Source organism: Gymnoscopelus braueri (genome assembly GCF_963280865.1).
Source record: "Gymnoscopelus braueri genome assembly, chromosome: 7".
NCBI classification, from domain to species: domain Eukaryota; kingdom Metazoa; phylum Chordata; class Actinopteri; order Myctophiformes; family Myctophidae; genus Gymnoscopelus; species Gymnoscopelus braueri.
In genome coordinates this window covers 47,206,071-47,227,500 of record NC_137608.1, presented here as the reverse complement: position 1 = coordinate 47,227,500, position 21,430 = coordinate 47,206,071, and the positions used below count along the sequence as shown (strand labels likewise).

Sequence of the window (21,430 nt, the reverse complement as noted above, 5' to 3'; positions counted from 1 at the left end):
TGGCATGATAGATGTATTATTTTGTTCCATAAGAAATTGAAGTATCTCTTCCACGGCCTTAAAGGCTCTATTGAGTTGCCAACAACGCCATATTGTAGATAAGTTTGTTGTTCCAGAGATGAGAATGAATGGTTGTAGAATGAATGGAGTCATCACTAGTCAGTGAGGTATCTTTGCTTCCAGTTTATTACAGCAGCCAACCATCTCCACAGCCTAACGGCCGGGAGTGGCACACACACTACAAGCTTACATGTCATAGTCTATATAGCAGTGGTCACATTGAATAAGGGGCTGGGGGTCAGCCTCCAAAGGTGAGACCCCACCCAGACAAACAATAGATCCCCCTTTTAGTCCCTGGTTCGATTTGCAACTGTATAGGCAGGAAAGGGGGATGGGGAACACATGCTCTCTCTCCCAGGTAAGCAACAAAGAGAATGTTAATAGTACCCCCACACCCCGGTCAGCCAACAGCTGTCTCAATCCGCTCTTCTGTCTGTATGCTCCCTGTGAAATATGGCTTACATGTATATCATGTTATTAAATATACTCCAGACCCCCCATGGGAGACATTAAAACGTCTTCCACAAACACGTATATTTCAAAATAACCACAAAGAACCGCCACCCATGAAAAGCGACCGGAACACCAACCAGGAAAAAAAGAAACATTCAGGAAAACTAAAACAGCACACAACATCAACACAGAAAAATGCACATACAAAAACCAAGATTACATAGTACAGCGACACGGTGAATTACATCAAATAGACACATCCCCCAAAACTAATTAGCGTGCAGGATCCCTCTGTTAGCCTTTTAAACTCCAGGATAAAACATTACACAGCCCCCACCCAGTGGAAGCTGACAGCACACAGTCGAATCACGCCCACCAAGCGATAGCACCACCCCCCAAGATCAATGTCCCCCCCGCCCAGTCACCAAAATATACTCAAAGATAGCCTAATACTTATCCCTAAGTTTTACACCGTACCATCAAGCATATATGACAACTACCACGGAAGTGCCTACACGGAGAAAAGAAGGCAGTGTACCCCCAATGAAACAATAATCCACAAAGTAAACTCACATTAAACACAGGAGACCAGAAAGTAAAAAAATACCCTCGCATCACTTCCCATGGCAGCCATAGCCCCATAGTTTAACCCACGCTTATCACAAAAACATAACCCCAGGTCCCATATGCGCAGCGTTCCGCTCGATAATGTCTCTCTTGCAGTCTCCCTCAATGTCAACTCCTCAACCAGCCGTGCTCCAGCGCCGTACCCAGATTGTTCAACAGATAGCCGCATTTTAACAACAGAGCGCTCCACTTGCGATCGCTGAAGATGTGTTACCACACTCTTCACGAAGAACCCCTTCATCGCAAGTTCTCCGCTCTGCCGGCACCCGCTGTCCTCTCCCCACAACATACCCGCTACGAAGAACCCCGTCCATCCATAGGTTCCCCGCACTGCCGTCAGCACCGCAGCGCGCCCTTCTAGCGATCGCAGAAGATACGTTGTGTAGCCAGATGAGTCGTGCAGCCGTCCTAGATCTGGTCATGAGGTCCTCTCCCTGTAGATTCTCGAAAAGTTGTCGTCATGTCGTGCCGATGTCCATGATGAACCTCCACCCGCCGCACGTTCTTTCGACGCCTGGCTCAGTATCAACAACCAAACCAACGCGACTGCCGACTTAGACGCCATATGAAGTATATTCTTCACTGCCGACAACCCATATGAAGTATCTCTTCCACGGCCTTAAAGGCTCTATTGAGTTGCCAACAACGCCATATTGTAGATAAGTTTGTTGTTCCAGAGATGAGAATGAATGGTTGTAGAATGAATGGAGTCATCACTAGTCAGTGAGGTATCTTTGCTTCCAGTTTATTACAGCAGCCAACCATCTCCACAGCCTAACGGCCGGGAGTGGCACACACACTACAAGCTTACATGTCATAGTCTATATAGCAGTGGTCACATTGAATAAGGGGCTGGGGGTCAGCCTCCAAAGGTGAGACCCCCCCCAGACAAACAATAGATCCCCCTTTTAGTCCCTGGTTCGATTTGCAACTGTATAGGCAGGAAAGGGGGATGGGGAACACATGCTCTCTCTCCCAGGTAAGCAACAAAGAGAATGTTAATAGTACCCCCACACCCCGGTCAGCCAACAGCTGTCTCAATCCGCTCTTCTGTCTGTATGCTCCCTGTGAAATATGGCTTACATGTATATCATGTTATTAAATATACTCCAAAATGATATAATAACTCTTTCCAATGATTTCAATGTTATTTACATACAAGCGAAGGTATTCATGTTGTGTCTAAGGCTTCAAGACTCTTTGAACAGTCTTGACCTATTCTGCAAAGACATACCTAATTACACACAGTAGACAGTGGGTGTTACACTAAAGAAACTAATATTTAAATTCATCCTAATACCGTAGACTTGGGCCCTAAATATTGTTGTGTGTGTGTGTGTGTGTGTGTGTGCGTGTGCGTGCGTGCATGCGTGTGTTCTGCATTTTATCTGCACTTTGCCACATCATGAAAGAAGACACGAGTTAAGGGTTAACTGCTGCTGTTGCATAACCTCAATGACGTGTCAATAAAGTAAAAACCACAGCAATGTGACTATGTTCTCTTTTAACAACTTCACTTCAAATCAACAGCATTCTTAATAAACTGAAAGGACTACAGACATTGACAGGTGAGCATAGGCTACATAAGCTTTCTTGCACAGATTACAGACCAAAAAGAACTCTTTTTATAATTTACCATGGTTTTTATTTTATGTGGTTCTACATAATTGTCTCAATGAAGTGTTTCAGTGAGGTTAAGTCAAAGTGTGTTTGCATTGATTCACAATACAATACAAATATTATGTGTACTAGCTTGATAAGGGTTTTGGTATAAATAAGAAGTATCCTTTGAGAACAACATTTGACTCTAAATTGCATTTAGTGGTGCATTTAGTCACTATGGAACACTAGACCTCTGTGTGTGTGTGTGTGTGTGTGTGTGTGTGTGTGTGTGTGTGTGTGTGTGTGTGTGTGTGTGTGTGTGTGTGTGTGTGTGTGTGTGTGTGTGTGTGTGTGTGTGTGTGTGTGTGTTTGGTTGTAATAGTAAGAATATAATTATAATTATGTGAAGTGCATTAAGTCTAACTGGTATGAAATGCTATACAAATAAAACTGACATGACTTTCACTTTTGTTCTCAGTGTGTATAAATGGCATCTGCCAGCAGTCTCCTGTGTGAAGAGCAGTTCCTGTGTTCTATCTGTCTGGATGTGTTCACTGATCCAATCTCCACTCCATGTGGACACAGCTACTGCAAAACTTGCATCACACATTACTGGGACACTAATGATGTATGTCTGTGTCCACTGTGTAACAAAAGGTTCTATAAAAGACCAGATCTTTGTCAATACTTTCATTTCTGAGATGGTTGATCAGTTCAGGAAGTCAAAGCAGCTGAAAAATACATCCAACACGATCCAGGAACCTGCTAAACCAGATGAAGTGTCCTGTGACGTCTGCACTGAGACCAAGCTCAAGGCTCTTAAGTCCTGTCTGGTATGTCTGACGTCCTACTGTGAGACTCACCTGGAGCCTCATCAGAGAGTCACAGCGTTAAAACGACACAAACTAATCAACCCTGTAAAGAACCTGGAAGACATTATGTGTAAGAAACATGACAGACCTCTGGAGCTGTTCTGTAAGACTGACCACATGTGTGTTTGTCAGTTCTGCACTGAGTCAGACCACAAGTCACGTGAAGCTGTACCTTTGAAAGAGGAATATGAAGGAAAGAAGGCAGAGCTTGGAAAGACAGAGGCTGAAGTTCAGCAGATGATCCAGGAGAGACAAGAGAAGATTCAGGAGGTCAAACACTCAGTAGAGCTCAGCAAGAAAGATGCAGACAGAGAGATAGCAGACAGTGTGCAGGTCTTTGCTGTTCTTGTGAGCTGTATTGAGAGAAGCCAGGCTGAGGTCATTGATGTGATCGAAGAGAAACAGAAAGAAACACAGAAACATGCTGAAGGCTTCATTAAAGAGCTGGAACAGGAAATCACTGAGTTAAATAAGAGAAGCTCTGAGCTGAAGCAGCTCTCACACACTGAAGACCACCTCCACTTCCTCAAGAACCTCACACCCATCAACACCCCTCCACCCACCAAGGACTGGTCAAAGGTCAATGTCCATCAGTCTTCATTAGTGGGGACTGTGAGGACAGCTGTGGCTCAGCTGGAGAAGACACTCAGTAAAGAGATGGAGAAGCTGTGTGATGCTGAGCTGATCAGGATCCAGCAATATGCAGTGGATGTAACTCTGGACCCTGATACAGCACACTGCAAACTCATCATGTCTGAGGATGGAAAACAAGTGAGTCATGGAAATGTAAAGAAGAACCTTCCAGACTACACAGAGAGATTCTCTAATACTTATTCTGTCTTAGGAAAAAAAAGTTTCTCCTCAGGAAGGTTTTACTATGAGATTCAAGTTAAAGGGAAGACCAACTGGGATTTAGGAGTGGCCAGAGAGTCCATCGACAGGAAGGGAGCATGCACATTTATCCCGAACAAGGGTTACTGGACTATAGGGTTGAGGAAAGGAAATGAGTACAGGGCTGCTGCTGACCCTCCTGTCCTCCTCACTGTAAGAGAGAAGCTCCAGAAAGTGGGAGTGTTTGTGGATTATGAGGAGGGTCTGGTCTCCTTTTATGATGTGGAGGCCAGAGTTCACATTTTATCTTTTACTGGCTGCACCTTCACTGAGAAACTCTATCCATACTTGAATCCACATAACAACATTAGTGGTAAAAACTCTGCTCCTCTGACCATCTCTCCTGTCAATTACACAAATTAAACTAATCCTCAGCGTTCCATGAAAAGATTCATTGTGATTTAAGACAAGTGTGTATATTTAAGGTTCATGTTAGCTTTTTTCATCAAAATGTCAAATCCATCCAATATTGTTAAATCAAATGTTCTCACAATTATATTTTAAGAACTTTAATTCATTTAACAACATGTCTGAAAAGACTAATGCGGTTTGCAAATGGCGTTCTCCTTTGAAGATTTTGTACTTGTTTTGTACTTTAGAGCGGTGGTTCCCAAACTTTTTTTTGCTCGAGGCTCAAAAGATAAATTTTATGTCTCCCTGGGACCCAAACTAGTGAAAATAGCCGATCTACAAGACCACAACACGTTGCATCGCGACGTGTTGTGAGCTTGTAGATCGGCTATTTTCACCACTTAAAAGTATTTTATTCCCTCAAAATGTTTTTTTAATGGATTTTTTTTAAACGTCTGAATTTGTCTTTAAACTATGAACAATGTTCTTTCTTTTTTTTTTTTTTTTACTTTTGAAGAAATAATAATTAAAAACATAATGTAGGAAACAAAAAATAAAGGAGACCCACCGACCCACTTTTTGGGGAACAGTGCTTTGTCTCTATAGAGACTTGCAATGATTCTGATGTTAATAATACACTCTTTTACAGTATGCAGCTGATGTTAATGATACAGTATGTAGCTACAGTATGTGTCTGCAAACACCACTTATTTTGTTGTTTTTAACTTTTTATTCAGTGTTTTTAAAATGTTGTTAAGAGAACACTTTATTATTCTATTAACATTAACATTAATATTTGATTAATTACAATGCTATGGATTTCACCTTTAATTGAATTCTGAGAGAGTACAAATGGAACTAAAGACTCACTCTTTATGCACTTGGGTTGGGTTTGTTCCAGCTCTCTCTGGTTTATACTTATAGATTTATACTTAATTTTCATGTGCCAAAAATAGCCGCTCTATCTGTATCATAAATAACCTAATTTATGTTATTTGTTTTGTTTTGTTTTTGTATTTAGTTTTTGTCTGTTTTGTATTGTGTTGTTGCTCCCTGCCTCAAAAGGACCACAATGGAAACAAACCTTCAGGCTTTCCTGTATTTTTATCCTTTTTAATTCATTTTCAACAAAGTGCTGATATCCTTTTAAATTCATTTTCAACAAAGTGCTCAATCAATCAATACAGTATAATGTAATATAGTTATTTTAGATTGTTTGCTAATATTTATACTATATTGTTAGCACAGTCTGCGGAGCATGTCACACCAACATGTCGCTGCATGTACTACTTGTATGATGAGGGGGAAATAAAACCTCTTTCTATCTGTATAAATAAACCTCTTTTAATCCTAAATCTTCAACTTTTGATATTTGACATTACTGCTGACAGTGTTGATTATAGATAATAATACCTTAGGTAGTGAGAGGGTGGCAGGGTGTATTTTAAGGGTGGCATGATAGATGCATTATTTTGTTCCATAAGAATGTATATCCTTTTAACTTTTTCCAATGATTTCCATGTTATTTACATACAGGCAAAGGTACTCATGTTGTGCCTAAGGCTTCAAGACTCTTTGAGCAGTCTTGGCCTATTCTGCAAAGGCATACCTAATTACACACACATCGACAGTGGGTGTTACTAAAGAAACAAATATTTAAAGAGGTAGAGCCCACACCACACCGTCTTCTAGATAAAGGATCACTTTATTGAGTTGACGTTTCGATCCTCACATGATCTTCATCCTAATACTGTAGAGTTGGGCCCTAAATATTGGTTTCTGTGTGTGTGTGTGTGTGTGTGTGTGTGTGTGTGTGTGTGTGTGTGTGTGTGTGTGTGTGTGTGTGTGTGTGTGTGTGTGTGTGTGTGTGTGTGTGTGTGTGTGTGTGTGTGTGTGTGTGTGTGTGTGTGTATTCTGCACTTTATCTGCACTTTGCCACATCATGAAAGAAGACACCAGTTAATGGTTAACTGCTGCTGTTGCACAATCTCAATGACGTATCAAAAACGAAAGTTAAAACCACAGCAGTGTGTCTGACAACAGAGCTCCGTTCTCTTATAACAACTTCACTTATCAACAGGATTCTTAATAAACAGAAAAGACTTACAGACATTGACAGGTGAGCATAGGCTACATAAGCTTTTCTGTACAGAATACTACAGACCAAAAACATATATTTTTTAATTTGCGTGGTTCTTATTTCATGTGGTTCTACTGTATGTGCGTTTGTGTCTGTCTGTCTGTCTGTCTGTCTGTCTGTCTGTGTCTCTCTCTCTCTCTCTGTGTGTGTGTGTGTGTGTGTGTGTGTGTGTGTGTGTGTGTGTGTGTGTGTGTGTGTGTGTGTGTGTGTGTGTGTGTGTGTGTGTGTGTGTGTGTGTGTGTGTGTGTGTGTGTGTGTGTGTGTGTGTGTGTGTGTGTGTGTGTTTGTACAAAACACGAGTGTCCTGCAAATTGCTGGCATGACAAAGAGCAAAAGCCAAACAACTTGATGAATATTCTAATGGGTAGCACTTGCTATGCATCCTATGTGTATAACGCATCATGAACATACTTATAATGCATTATAATCTGCTCATAACCCTGTATAATCAGATTTATAAGAGCTCATAAATACTCATAATGCTTTATAACCATAACCATAACACTCATTATAAAGCTTGTTATAATGACTTATAAGTTCAAGTATAAATACATTGTATTATGCTTATAAAACTTGATGATTACAGTTATAAATATTCATAACAACGTATAATGCAATCATAACACATTATACAGCATGTTATAATGACTTATAATGTCAAGTATTATAATACTTCATAATTGCTACCCACTTGGTAACACTTGCTATGCAACCCAAAATGTATTCTCATAGTTATAATCCATTATAATTAATCCTTTATTATCACTGTTATAATGCATTATAATCACAGTTATAATGCATTATAAGTGACAATAAGGCATTATAACAGTGATTAAAATGCGTTATGACAGTGAGTATAAGGCATTTTAGACGTTATAATACAGCATTATTAAATGATCATAAAGTAACAAATGGCCACTTATAATATCTTATGATCATAGTGTAATGCATTATAACAGTAATTATAATGCATTATAACAGTGATTTAAAGGCAATAATAATTTAATAATACCACCTTATAAAATGATCATAATGTCACAAATGTTCACTTTATAATAACTTATAATCACAGTATAACGCCTTATAAGTGATAATAACGCATTATAAACGTGATAATAAAGCCTTATTAAATGATCATAAAGTAACACATGACCACTTATAATAACTTATAATCGTAGTATAATGCATTATAATAATGCATTATAATGGTTATGACACATTATAACAGTGATAATAAAGCATTATCAATTGATTATAATGGATTGTAACTATGAGAATTAATTTGGGATGCATAGAAACTGTTACCAATTTGGCAGCAATTATGAAGTATTATAACACTTGATACTTATAAGTCATTATAAAAGGCCTTATAATGTGTTATGGTTATGGTTATACAGCATTATGAGTATTTATGAGCTCTTATAAATCTGATTATACAGGGTTATGAGCAGATTATAATGCCTTATAAGTATGTTCATGATGTTTTATACACAAAGGATGCATAGCAAGTGCTACCGAATATTGCTCTGTTTCAGCTGTTATAGGCAGTTTGTCTGTGTGGAGGAGAGGGTGCTATACTATATGTACCCTCAGGTGTCCATGAACTGTCTAACCCTGTCATATTTGATTCCCTGTAAATCTTATCTTATCTTACTATCTTATCTTACTATCTTACTACTATATAATTGACAAAAGCTCAGAAAGTTTGTGCGGGGTAAGCAAGCACAGGATCACTCCATTTGCCCCAAAACTTGCCACAGACTGTTGATCAGAGCTATGGCTATGTTTTAGGCATCTTACCCCACCTCGATCTGTGATCAGACTCTCGGCTTGATTGATTCTCTGATTTTCCTATCAGACCCTCAGCCTGATCTGGCAGGTTGCCATAGCAACCAGATACAGGAAGTCTGACCTCTTTATAACATGACCGAGGTTGGGAGGATGGGACTAGAGGTTAGGGCCGCAAAGCAAAGCGGGGAGGGAGGAGAGGGGGAGGAGAGGGGGGGAGGAGAGGGGGAGGTGAGGGGGGAGAGGGGAGGAGAGGAGAGGGGGGGAGAGGGGAGGAGAGGGGGGAGAGGGGGGATAGAGGGGCCGAGAGGAGAGGCCCTAGAGGCCGGACTTCGCATGACGTGTGTGCAGAGCTATATTTAGGCCAGGTCGCCTGTTTAGGAACAATGAGGATGTGAATCTGTTACACACACCGCTAAAGCATGAGGAGGAATTTGACTATTTAGAAGGAGGAAATGTTTGGAGAGTTTGACAGTTTGGAGAGTTTGGCCCTGACATCTGATGAGTCTTGGACTCTGTCTGGAACAACCTCGGATCGGGCCTAGATGTGAGGGCCATGAAGCCGGCCCTGACATCTAGTTCATATTAATTTGTGGTTATAATAGTTTTTTTTTATGTGAAGTGTAATTTGTCTAACTGGTATGAAATGTGTTATGAAAATAAAACTGACTTGACTTTCACTTTTGTTCTCAGTGTGTATAAATGGCGTCTGCCAGCAGTCTCCTGTGTGAAGAGCAGTTCCTGTGTTCCATCTGTCTGGAAGTGTTCACTGATCCAATCTCCACTCAATGTGGACACAACTACTGCAAAACCTGCATCACACATTACTGGGACACTAATGATGTATGTCTGTGTCCACTATGTAACAAAAGGTTCTATAAAAGACCAGAGATCTTTGTCAATACTTTCATTTCTGAGATGGTTGATCAGTTCAGAAAGTCAAAGCAGCTGAAAAAAACTTCCAACACGATCCAGGAACCTGCTAAACCAGATGAAGTGTCCTGTGACGTCTGCACTGAGACCAAGCTCAAGGCTCTTAAGTCCTGCCTGGTGTGTCTGGCCTCCTACTGTGAGACTCACCTGGAGCCTCATCAGACATCCACACCTTTAAAGCGACACAAACTAATCGATCCTGTGAAGAACCTGGAAGACATTATGTGTAAGAAACATGACAGACCTCTGGAGCTGTTCTGTAAGACTGACCACACGTGTGTTTGTCAGTTCTGCACGGAGTTAGACCACAAATTACATCAAATTGTATCTCTGAAAGAGGAATATGAAGGAAAGAAGGCAGAGCTTGGAAAGACAGAGGCTGAAGTTCAGCAAATGGTCCAGGAGAGACAAGAGAAGATTCAGGAGGTCAAACACTCAGTAGAGCTCAGCAAGAAAGATGCAGACAGAGAGATAGCAGACAGTGTGCAGGTCTTCACTGCTCTGGTGAGCTGTATTGAGAGAAGCCAGGCTGAGCTCATTGATGTGATTGAAGAGAAGCAGAAAACAACAGAGAAACAGGCTGAAGGCTTCATTAAAGATCTGGAACAGGAAATATGTGAGTTAAAGAAGAGAAGCTCTGAGCTGAAGCAGCTCTCACACACTGAAGACCACCTAAACTTCCTCCAGAACTTAACATCCATCAACACCCCTCCACCCACCAAGGACTGGACGAAGGTCAATGTCCATCAGTCTTCATACGTGGAGACTGTGAGGACAACTGTGGCTCAGCTGGAGAAGACACTCAGTAAAGAGATGAAGAAGCTGGGTACTGAGCTGAGGAGGATCCAGCAATATGCAGTGGATGTAACTCTGGACCCTGATACAGCACACTGCAATCTCATCCTGTCTGAGGATGGAAAACAAGTGAGTCATGGAGATGTAATTAAGAACCTTCCTGCCAACACAGAGAGAATCTTTAATAGTTTATCTGTCTTAGGAAAACAAAGTTTCTCCTCAGGAAGGTTTTACTATGAGATTCAAGTTAAAGGGAAGACTGCCTGGGAATTAGGTGTGGCCAGAGAGTCCATCGACAGGAAGGGATTATTCACATTGACCCCGAACGGGGGTTTCTGGACTATAGGGTTGAGGAAAGGAAATGAGTACAGGGCTGCTGGTGACCCTCCTGTCCTCCTCACTGTAAGGCAGAAGCTCCAGAAAGTGGGAGTGTTTGTGGATTATGAGGAGGGTCTGGTCTCCTTTTATGATGTGGAGGCCAGAGTTCATCTCTACACTTTCACTGGCTGCACCTTCACTGAGAAACTCTATCCATTCTTCAATCCATGTTACAACAATAGTGGTGGAAACTCTCTTCCTCTGACTATTAAACTAATCCTCAGCTTTCCATGAAAAGATTCATTGAGATTTAAGACAAGTGTGTATATTTAAGGTTCATGTTAGCTTTTTTTCATCAAACTATCAAATCCATCCAATTGTTAAATTAAATGTTCTAACAATTATATTTTAAGAACTTCTTTTTCAATTCATTTAACAACATGTTTGAAAAGCAGTGGCGTAACTGAGGGGCAGCAAGTGCTGCGGTGTGGGGGGGCCACCAGCAGGGGGGGCCCCGCCTGCGCTGATACAAATATTTTTACAGCAAAAAAAAAGTTGATTTATATTGGTCAAATATAAGCGAATTAGACCTGAACTAGACCGAATTAGACCCAAATTTTTCGCACGCGCGTGCATGTACGTGGGCCTCACTTGAAACTCCCGCGGGGAGGCCCCGCGATTCTGCGTTACGCCACTGCTGAAAAGACTAATGTAAAATGGTTTGCAAATGGCATTCTCCATTGAAGGTTTTAGGTGAAAAATCTATTTTGTACTTTAAAGCAGTGGTTCCCAAACGTTTTAGCTCGAGACCCAAAAGAGACCATACAAGCTCACAACACATCGCGACGTGTTGTTAATGATAAACTCTTTTACAGTATGCAGCTGATGTTAATGAAGAACTACTTTACAGTATGTAGCTACTAGCTACAGTATGTAGTCTGCACACAACACTTATTTTGTTGTTTTACATTTTTTATTCAGTGTTTTTTTTGTTGTTTTTTTAAGAGAATGCATTACTTATATTTTTCTATTAATATTAACATTAATTTTTGATTCACTATAATGTTATGGATTTCACCTTTAATTGAATTCTGAGAGAGTACAAATGGAACCAAAGACTCACTCTTTATGCACTTGGGTTGGGGTGGGTCCAGCTTTCTCTGGTTTATACTTAATTGTTGTGTGCCAAAAATAGCCGCTCTACAAGCTCACATGTCTGTATCATAAATAACCTAATTTATGTTTATTTTTTTGTTTTGTTTTTGTATTTAGTTTTTGTCTCTGTTTTGTATTTGTGTTGTTGCTCCCTGCCTCTAAAGGACCACAATGGAAACAAGCTTCGGGCTTTCTTGTGTTTTTATCCTTTTAATTATTTTTTTAAAAAGTGCTCAATCAATCAATAATACAGTATCATGTAATATAACCTGTTATTTTAGCTTGTTTGCTAATATTATACTATATTGTTAGCACAGTCTGTGGAGCATGTCACATCAACATGTCGCTGCATGTACTACTTGTATGATGAGGGGGAAATAAAACCTCTTTCTATCTTTATAAATAAACCTCTTTTAATCCTAAATCTTCAACTTTTGATATTTGACATTACTGCTGACAGTGTTGATTATAGATAATAATACTTTAGGTAGTGAGAGGGTGGCAGGGTGTATTTTAAGGGTGAAATGATAGATGTATTATTTTGTTCCATAGGAAATGATGTAATTATAACTTTTTCTATTAATGTCTATGTTATTTACATACAAGTGAAGGTACTCATGTTGTGTCTAAGGCTTCAAGACTCTTTGAACAGTCTTGGCCTATTCTGCAAAGGCATACCTAATTACACACACATCGACAATGGGTGTTAGACTAAAGAAACTCATATTTAAAGAGGTAGAGCCCACACCACACCGTCTTCAAGATAAAGGATCACTTTATTGAGTTGACGTTTCGATCCTCACAGGATCTTCATCCTAATACTGTAGAGTTAGGCCCTAAATATTGGTGTGTGTGTGTGTGTGTGTGTGTGTGTGTGTGTGTGTGTGTGTGTGTGTGTGTGTGTGTGTGTGTGTGTGTGTGTGTGTGTGTGTGTGTGTGTGTGTGTGTGCGTGTGTGTGTGTGTGTGTGTGTGTGTGCAAAAGCAGAGTAAACTAGAATGCTATCTGGCCCTAAACAAAGAATACGCAGTGGCAGAATACCTGAGCACCGTGACCGACCCAAAACAAAGAAAAATCTTAACTAGGTACAGACTCAGTGAGCACAGTCTTGCGATCGAGAAAGGTCGTCACAGGCAGACCTGTATCCCGAGAGAAGACAGACTATGCACCCACTGCACACAAAATGAAGTGGAAACCGAGCTACACTTCCTAACTGTCTGGCCATTGTACCAAGACATCAGAGACACATACTTCCCACAGATTACAACCACACACGGAGATTTTGAAAACATGACCAATGACAAAAAACTCCCATATCTGCTGGGCGATGTACAACAATGTGCAAACACGGCAGCAAGATTCGTGAGTTGCTGTGATAGGAGAAGGATATCAAACGGAACACAACCACCCTAAAGACTAATCATTGTGTATATTCCTGCACTATACCTGCACCCAGTGATCTTGGTACATAGAAATTGATCTATTGAAGATTCTGACTTTCAAATGTACATATTTTTTGTTTTGATTGTATTGCTGTATTGTTGTATTGTGCTTTCTGCTTTGGCAATGTAAACGTATGTTTTCTCATGCCAATAAAGCCCTTTGAATTGAAATGAATTGTGTGTGTGTGTGTGTGTGTGTGTGTGTGTGTGTGTGTGTGTGTGTGTGTGTGTGTGTGTGTGTGTGTGTGTGTGTGTGTGTGTGTGTGTGGGGGGGGGGGGGGGGGGGGTGGAAGTTTCACTGTTTCAGCCCAGCCCTGCACATGAACTCTGCAGCCGCACTGAGGCCCCTGCTGGAAAGCATCTCAGCCCAAACATTAACGTAACTAATAAATGGGCCACGCGACCCTGAAATGACCGTAATAATCATAAAACGGGAGCGAAAATATATTTTGGAGAAAAAAAAAAAGGAAAAAAAAACTTTTTTTTTTTTTTTTTGGCCCAGCGGCCCACTGGCCCAGCGGGCCACCGGGCATTTCCCCGGTACGCCAAACGGCCAGTCCGCCGCTGGTGTGTGTGTGTGCGTGTGCGTGTGTGTGTGTGTGTGTCCTGCACTTTATCTGCACTTTGCCACATCATGAAAGAAGACACCAGTTAAGGGTTAACTGCTGCTGTTGCATAATCTCAATGACGTATCAAAAACGAAAGTTAAAACCACAGCAGTGTGACTGACAACGGAGCTACGTTCTCTTATAACAACTTCACTTCAAATCAACAGGATTCTTAATAAACAGAAAGGACTTACAGACAGGTGAGCATATAGGCTACATAAGCTTTTCTGTACAGAATACAGACCAAAAACATATTTCTTAATTTGCCGTGGTTCTTATTTCATGTGGTTCTACCATAATGGTGTGTGTGTCTGTGTGTTTGTGTCTGTGTCTGTGTCTGTGTCTGTGTCTGTCTGTCTGTCTGTCTGTCTGTCTGTCTGTCTGTCTGCCTGCCTGTCTGTGTGTGTGTCTCTCTCTCTCTCTGTGTGTGTGTGTGTGTGTGTGTGTGTGTGTGTGTGTGTGTGTGTGTGTGTGTGTGTGTGTGTGTGTGTGTGTGTGTGTGTGTGTGTGTGTGTGTGTGTGTGTGCGTGCGTGCGTGCGTGTGTGCGTGTGTGGTATGAAATGCTATACAAACACAACTGACTTGACTTTCACTTTTGTTCTCAGTGTGTATAAATGGCGTCTGCCAGCAGTCTCCTGTGTGAGGAGCAGTTCCTGTGTTCTATCTGTCTGGATGTGTTCACTGATCCAATCTCCACTCCATGTGGACACAGCTACTGCAAAACCTGCATCACACATTACTGGGACACTAATGATGTGTGTCTGTGTCCACTATGTAACAAAAGGTTCTATAAAAGACCAGAGATCTTTGTCAATACTTTCATTTCTGAGATGGTTGATCAGTTCAGGAAGTCAGAGCAGCTGAAAAAAACTTCCAACACGATCCAGGAACCTGCTAAACCAGATGAAGTTTCATGTGACGTCTGCACTGAGACCAAGCTCAAGGCTCTTAAGTCCTGCCTGGTGTGTCTGGCCTCTTACTGTGAGACTCACCTGGAGCCTCATCAGACATCCACACCGTTAAAGCGACACAAACTAATCGATCCTGTGAAGAACCTGGAAGACATTATGTGTAAGAAACATGACAGACCTCTGGAGCTGTTCTGTAAGACTGACCACATGTGTGTTTGTCAGTTTTGCACGGAGTCAGACCACAGGTTACATCGAATTGTATCTCTGAAAGAGGAATATGAAGGAAAGAAGGCAGAGCTGGGAAAGACAGAGGCTGAAGTTCAGAAGATGATCCAGGAGAGACAAGAGAAGATTCAGGAGGTCAAACACTCAGTAGAGCTCAGCAAGAAAGATGCAGACAGAGAGATAGCAGACAGTGTGCAGGTCTTCACTGCTCTGGTGAGCTGTATTGAGAGAAGCCAGGTTGAGCTCATTGATGTGATTGAAGAGAAGCAGAAAAAAACACAGAAACAGGCTGACGGCTTCATTAAAGAGCTGGAACAGGAAATCACTGAGTTAAAGAAGAGAAGCTCTGAGGTGAAACAGCTCTCACACAGTGAAGACCACCTCCACTTCCTCCAGAACCTCACATCCATCAACACCCCTCCACCCACCAAGGACTGGACAAAGGTCAATGTTCATCAGTCTTCATATGTGGGGACTGTGAGGACAGCTGTGGCTCAGCTGGAGAAGACACTCAGTAAAGAGATGAAGAAGCTGGGTGATGAGCTGCGCAGGATCCAGCAATATGCAGTGGATGTAACTCTGGACGCTGATACAGCACAGAGCAATCTCATCCTGTCTGAGGATGGGAAACAAGTGAGTCATGGAAATGTAATTAAGAACATTCCAGACAACACAGGGAGATTCTCTAATAGTGTCTCTGTCTTAGGAAAACAAAGTTTCTCCTCAGGAAGGTTTTACTATGAGATTCAAGTTAAAGGGAAGACTGACTGGGAATTAGGAGTGGCCAGAGAGTCCATCAACAGGAAGGGAGCATTCACATTTATCCCGAACGAGGGTTACTGGACTATAGGGTTGAGGAAAGGAAATGAATACAGGGCTGCTGCTGACCCTCCTGTCCTCCTCACTGTAAGAGAGAAGCTCCAGAAAGTGGGAGTGTTTGTGGATTATGAGGAGGGTCTGGTCTCCTTTTATGATGTGGAGGCCAGAGTTCATCTCTACTCTTTCACTGGCTTCACCTTCACTGAGAAACTCTATCCACTCTTCAATCCATGTGGCAACAATAGTGGTCAAAACTCTGTTCCTCTGACCATATCTCCTGTCAATTACATGAATTAAACTAAACATCAGCTTTCCTTGAAATATTCATTTTGATTTAAGTCAAGTGTGTAGATTTAAGGCTCATGTTAGCTTTTTTCATCAAACAAATTCAATTTCGTCAAATCCATCCAATTGTTAAATTTAATGTTCTTAACAATTATATTTTAAGAATTAATTTGACAACAAATCTGAAGAAACTAATATGGTTTGCAAATGGCGTTCTCCTTTGAAGGTTTTAGTTGACATAGAGACATGCAATGATTCCGATGTTAATGATTAACTCTTTTACAGTATGCAGCTGACGTTAATGATTATCTACTTTACAGTTTGTAGCTACCGTATATATAGCCTGCACACCACTTATGTTGTTGTTTATTATCTTTTATTTTTGTAATATATGCATGTCAATGTACAAGAATCTAACAAAAACATATGTTAATATTTTACGCACAATCTGTTTAATCCTCACTATATGAGAGAGAGAGAGAGAGAGAGAGAGAGAGAGAGAGAGAGAGAGAGAGAGAGACATATTTTCCAGGCCAGGTTTAGGGTCTGTATGTATCTGTATGATGCTTTTTGATGTGAACACAAACCTGTTGTCACGCTACCTTCTGGTTCATTATTAGGATTGTTGTATTACAACACTATGTACTTCTAAATAGATTACATTTCCTTGTAAAATGAAACCGGAAGGAAACACATATCCCACTTTATGTTTTATTGCTTAGGACTTGTCTTTGACTTGGATTCCTCACAATGTTTCTCATAACACTGGCTAGGACCCATTGTATGAACAATAAATCTTTTACACAAATTGAAATATTTTAACCTGTGCATCCAAATGTATATGTCCAACACTTTGAAATGATAGAGCATTATACAAAGTACCCATCCACCACCGCAGTCCAGTGGTCCGAATCCGCTTTTTGTGGTTTACTTTTTGGTTAAAATACATGTTAAATTGCGATAGTAATCATTAGTTATTGCTATAGAGTATTTGTTCAGGAACTAGGTTTCTCCCCGTCTCTCCAACTCTTTAGTCAGTGTTGTATATTTCATTTAACATACAGACAGATGTTAGATGATTTCACTTCACAAGCACAGACAGAAGAGTGTATTCAGAGATGACTGTTGGCCCGAGCCGGGTGGGGGTTACAATTAGCATTCCCAATTGGGGAGACAGAAGGTCTAGGCATTTGTCATCACCCTTCCCTTCCTGGCCCTTACAGTTGCAAATGTAGTGGGCCAGGAGGTTATGGATAATGGATAATTCCTTTTAACAGGTCGTTCATGAAAGTCCTTGCGGTCTTGTTTCCAATGAGAACCTGTGAGCAATTGGGGTTAAGAGTCTTGCTCAGGGACAAATTTCATATCATCGGCACATATGCTGGGATAGCCTGGAATCGAACCTGGGGCAACCAGGGCCTCTGGTTCCCTAGGCGGGCTCACTAACCATTCAGCTATGGCCGCCCCAAGGGGTCCCACCTTTCAAGGTACCCATACAAGATCCGCCTACCTTCTTTAGATCTCAATGTGGTCACTGCTATATAGAGGGGATGAATTGTAACTATTTGTGTGTGTCACTCAGAGGCCGAGGGGCCGATGGTGGGACCTCAGGGTCCATGGGAAAGCTGTTTGTACTATGAAATAAATCGGAAGCAAGTAACCTCACTGACTGGAGTGATGCCTCAATCCATTCTTCAACCATTCATACACACCTCTGGAACATCTTATTAACTACAATATGGCGTTGTTGGCAACTAAAAGTGCAGTAGAACCTTTACCAAATATAGTGAAGTCTGTGGTTACAGATACCACATCAGCAGAAAATAAATCTTCAGGTCAGGATACTAATCGCATCCAATCAGGAGAGAGAACGCATACAGGATAGACAAATGAAATTGTTAATAAAAATAATTAGCAGACAAAATTGAAGCAGATAAATGATCTTTGTTTTGTTCTCTCTCCTGATTGAATCACATTGGTGTCCTATACCTGAACATGTTATATATTTAGTGTTTACTAAAGAGCTGGAGAGATCAGGAGAGCCCTGGTAGGCCTACTGAACAAACACTCATGTAAGGGATAATTGTAGTTGTTGAGAAATAACACCCGACAGGATGATTAAACACTGAGGCGAAGCCGAGGTGGTTAATGACCCTAAAGGGGGTCATTTCTTAACAACTACCGGCGCAACGACAATTATCCCGCTAATTACACGGCTAATACATACATTAATAAATTGACCCAAAAGTAACAACAAAACAAAGTATTTCCTTGCTTATGGTAATGAAAGTATTCCAAAAGTGTTCGCTGGCCGTTCGCCCAGCGCAACACGGTCGCCTCGTAAAACAAGGAAGTGTTGATCAAATAGAATCAATATTCGGTTATTGTTTTCAAAAACATTCTTGAGAGCAACGTTTAGTTGTAAATTACATTGAGTGTTTTTTTACATGGCTGTCATGTTGGATACAGCATAAAATTCAAGCGCAGCAGGTGCTCTGAGTCTTTGATTAGACAGCTGTCTGTTATTGAGCCCATCGATTGACCAATCCGAATGAAGCATTCAACCAAGCTGTGTAATAAAGTTTTAACAGAAAAAATATTACACCACCTTTAATTTAACTCAGTATTTTACAGTGTAATAATTAATGGACGGTAGCATGTATGTGAACCACTGAACATGTCTATATGCTATTTAAAGTCTAGCTCAGCCTCTTTAAGGATTTCCCTACAACACACACACACACGGTTCATGCCACCCTGCAGGTGTGTTTCTGTAACACAGGGGTGCAAACAGAGATATGCTGCTATATTGTCCTGGCTGAGGCACAGCTTATAACACAATGACACCGACAACAAAAAACGGTGGATTCACCAAGTCTATCTGTGGCACTTCATTCTGCTTCTGCTTGTTGCAGCACATTCTCCTCTGAAAGCATGTGAGCGCATATATAGGGTTTAATGTACATTACACACAGACACACATGTGTGTAGTGTGTGTGTGTGTGTGTGTGTGTGTGTGTGTGTGTGTGTGTGTGTGTGTGTGTGTGTGTGTGTGTGTGTGTGTGTGTGTGTGTGTGTGTGTGTTTGTGTAATCCGGTCTGGATAACAGCGATAAGGTGAACTATGATCTCTGAGAGAAAAGCGCTGACTTGAAGAGACTCCTGCAAGTCTCTCTGTAATCAACCGGCGATGGTGAAAGGTGTGTGTGTGTGTGTGTGTGTGTGTGTGTGTGTGTGTGTGTGTGTGTGTGTGTGTGTGTGTGTGTGTGTGCGTGTGCGTGTGTGCGTGTGCATGCGTGCGCGTGTGTGTGTGTATCAGACACAAATAAAGCATTGTACCTTGACTGTGATGCTTTTGAGATGTGTTGTCTACTTGTCACCACACAAGTTTACAGGTGTAAAGAAGTGTGTGAAATTCTTGTTTTTCTTTCATGCACGCATCATTTTGAAGTTTCCATGAGAAGAGAGAGGATAGAGATAGAGTAAGAGCCGGAGAGAAAAGAAATACACAGGATAGAAACTGAAGTCAAATGATACAAAATATACATATACAGATAGCATATATATATATATATATATATATATATATATATATATATATATATATATATATATACATACTTTGCAGGGAATGTAATTCAACAATGGACCTAATGTTGTTATTATCTAGTCACACGCCTGTGTTAATACTTTTTAGTTCAATATTTATGAAACCCAAAGACACACTTAACTGCTTTAACTTTAACTTAATATTTCTTCAAATAAATAGCTAAAATAGCAGGAAACCCCCATTATCTCCATTGAAATGTGGAGATACAAGGTTTCTGCACAACAGTAACAATAGGCAGGTTTGTACATATACGCGCCCCCATGAGGCAATATTTACAAAGGAAAGTAGCAGCAGGTGCAGCGTTTTGAAGTGCAGTTCATAAGTTCCAGTTTGTAGAACAAGTCCACAAATCCACATAGTTCATATATTGGTAAAATCCAATAAGGAAGTATGTAGGCCTACCGTAATCTACTACATGAGGAGATCCAGCATAGGAGAGCATGCCTGCATGCATGCCTGCACTTGTGTGTGTATGGTGATGTGTCGAGCTGCATAATATGTTCTGAAATTGATCATTTCCTCTATGTTTTGTGTATATGCGTGGGTGGGTGTGGGTACGTGTGTGCATGCAAGGGAATGGTTTTCATCTTCACTGCTTATCCATTTTTAGAAAACCTGTGTTTGAGAGGAGTAACAGAGAAACCGAATGAAGACAACGTCTGTAGCTACTGTAGCTCCAGAATAAAGCTTGTTGTGCTTGTCAGAGTAGAATAGTGGGTAAATTCACCCACAAAATGTAATTTTGGAGAAAAATAACTAAAAACGTGTTCAACTGACATACACTCACCACTTGGTGTGTCTCACACACACACACACACACACACACACACACACACACACACACACACACACACACACACACACACACACACACACACACACACACACACACACACACAGACAGACAGACAGACAGACAGACAGACAGACAGACAGACAGACAGACAGACAGACAGACAGACAGACAGACAGACAGACAGACAGACAGACAGACAGACAGACAGACAGACACATCCACACACACACACACACACACACACACACACACACACACACACACACACACACACACACACACACACACACACACACACACACACACACACACACACACACACACAAAGTGTGCAGTTGTGTACTGACGCACCCAATCTACTATGAATCACCCCATTCAATGGAAAGGAATTACATCCAAATGTCCCCATGGGGTGGAATTGTACAATCTCTACAACCCGCTCACCCGGGTTACACAAATGAAGTCCATGATCATAACACCAGAGGCAGCTCCACTAATCATGTTCAACCCAGATTTGGCTCAACAAAGGGAATGAACTCGTTCTCATGCTATTCATCAAAAATGTGGAATGCCCTTAAAAGGAGTAAAGTTGTGTAAAACCCTACTCACTTTCAAAACTGCCCTAAAGATACACCTTCAGGAGGCTGCAATTCTAAAATGGCCCCTGTCCAAGTCTTAAACTACCCCAAGTCCTAATCTACCCCCCTACCCCCCCCTTTCTCCTTCTTCTCTTGTACATATTTTTCACTC

General features: G+C 41.1%; 2 protein-coding genes across 2 annotated transcripts in view; both read left to right on the top strand.

Moving 5' to 3' along the window:
- The window catches only part of LOC308089076 (uncharacterized protein), a 30,697-nt gene extending 13,658 nt beyond the window's left edge, over nt 1-17,039 (top strand). Inside the window, exons 3-4 of the mRNA XM_080433649.1 lie at nt 3,621-4,856; nt 14,650-17,039. Of these exons, the coding sequence (XP_080289775.1) occupies nt 3,621-4,856; nt 14,650-16,287 (2,874 nt within the window). The 3' untranslated portion in view covers nt 16,288-17,039. The remainder of the gene's footprint in view (nt 1-3,620; nt 4,857-14,649) is intronic.
- Nucleotides 6,879-11,581, top strand: LOC308087843 (E3 ubiquitin-protein ligase TRIM21-like). The gene is made up of 2 exons (XM_080432038.1): nt 6,879-6,975; nt 9,478-11,581. Exon 2 carries the CDS (start codon nt 9,487-9,489, stop codon nt 11,122-11,124), a length of 1,638 nt encoding a protein of 545 aa, XP_080288164.1. The 5' UTR covers nt 6,879-6,975; nt 9,478-9,486; the 3' UTR covers nt 11,125-11,581.
- Nucleotides 17,040-21,430: the final 4,391 nt, after the last annotated feature.

Coding starts and splice junctions, on each gene's coding strand:
- LOC308087843 (XM_080432038.1), top strand. CDS start 9,487: ATGGCGTCTGCCAGCAGTCTCCTGTGTGAAGAGCAGTTCCTGTGTTCC.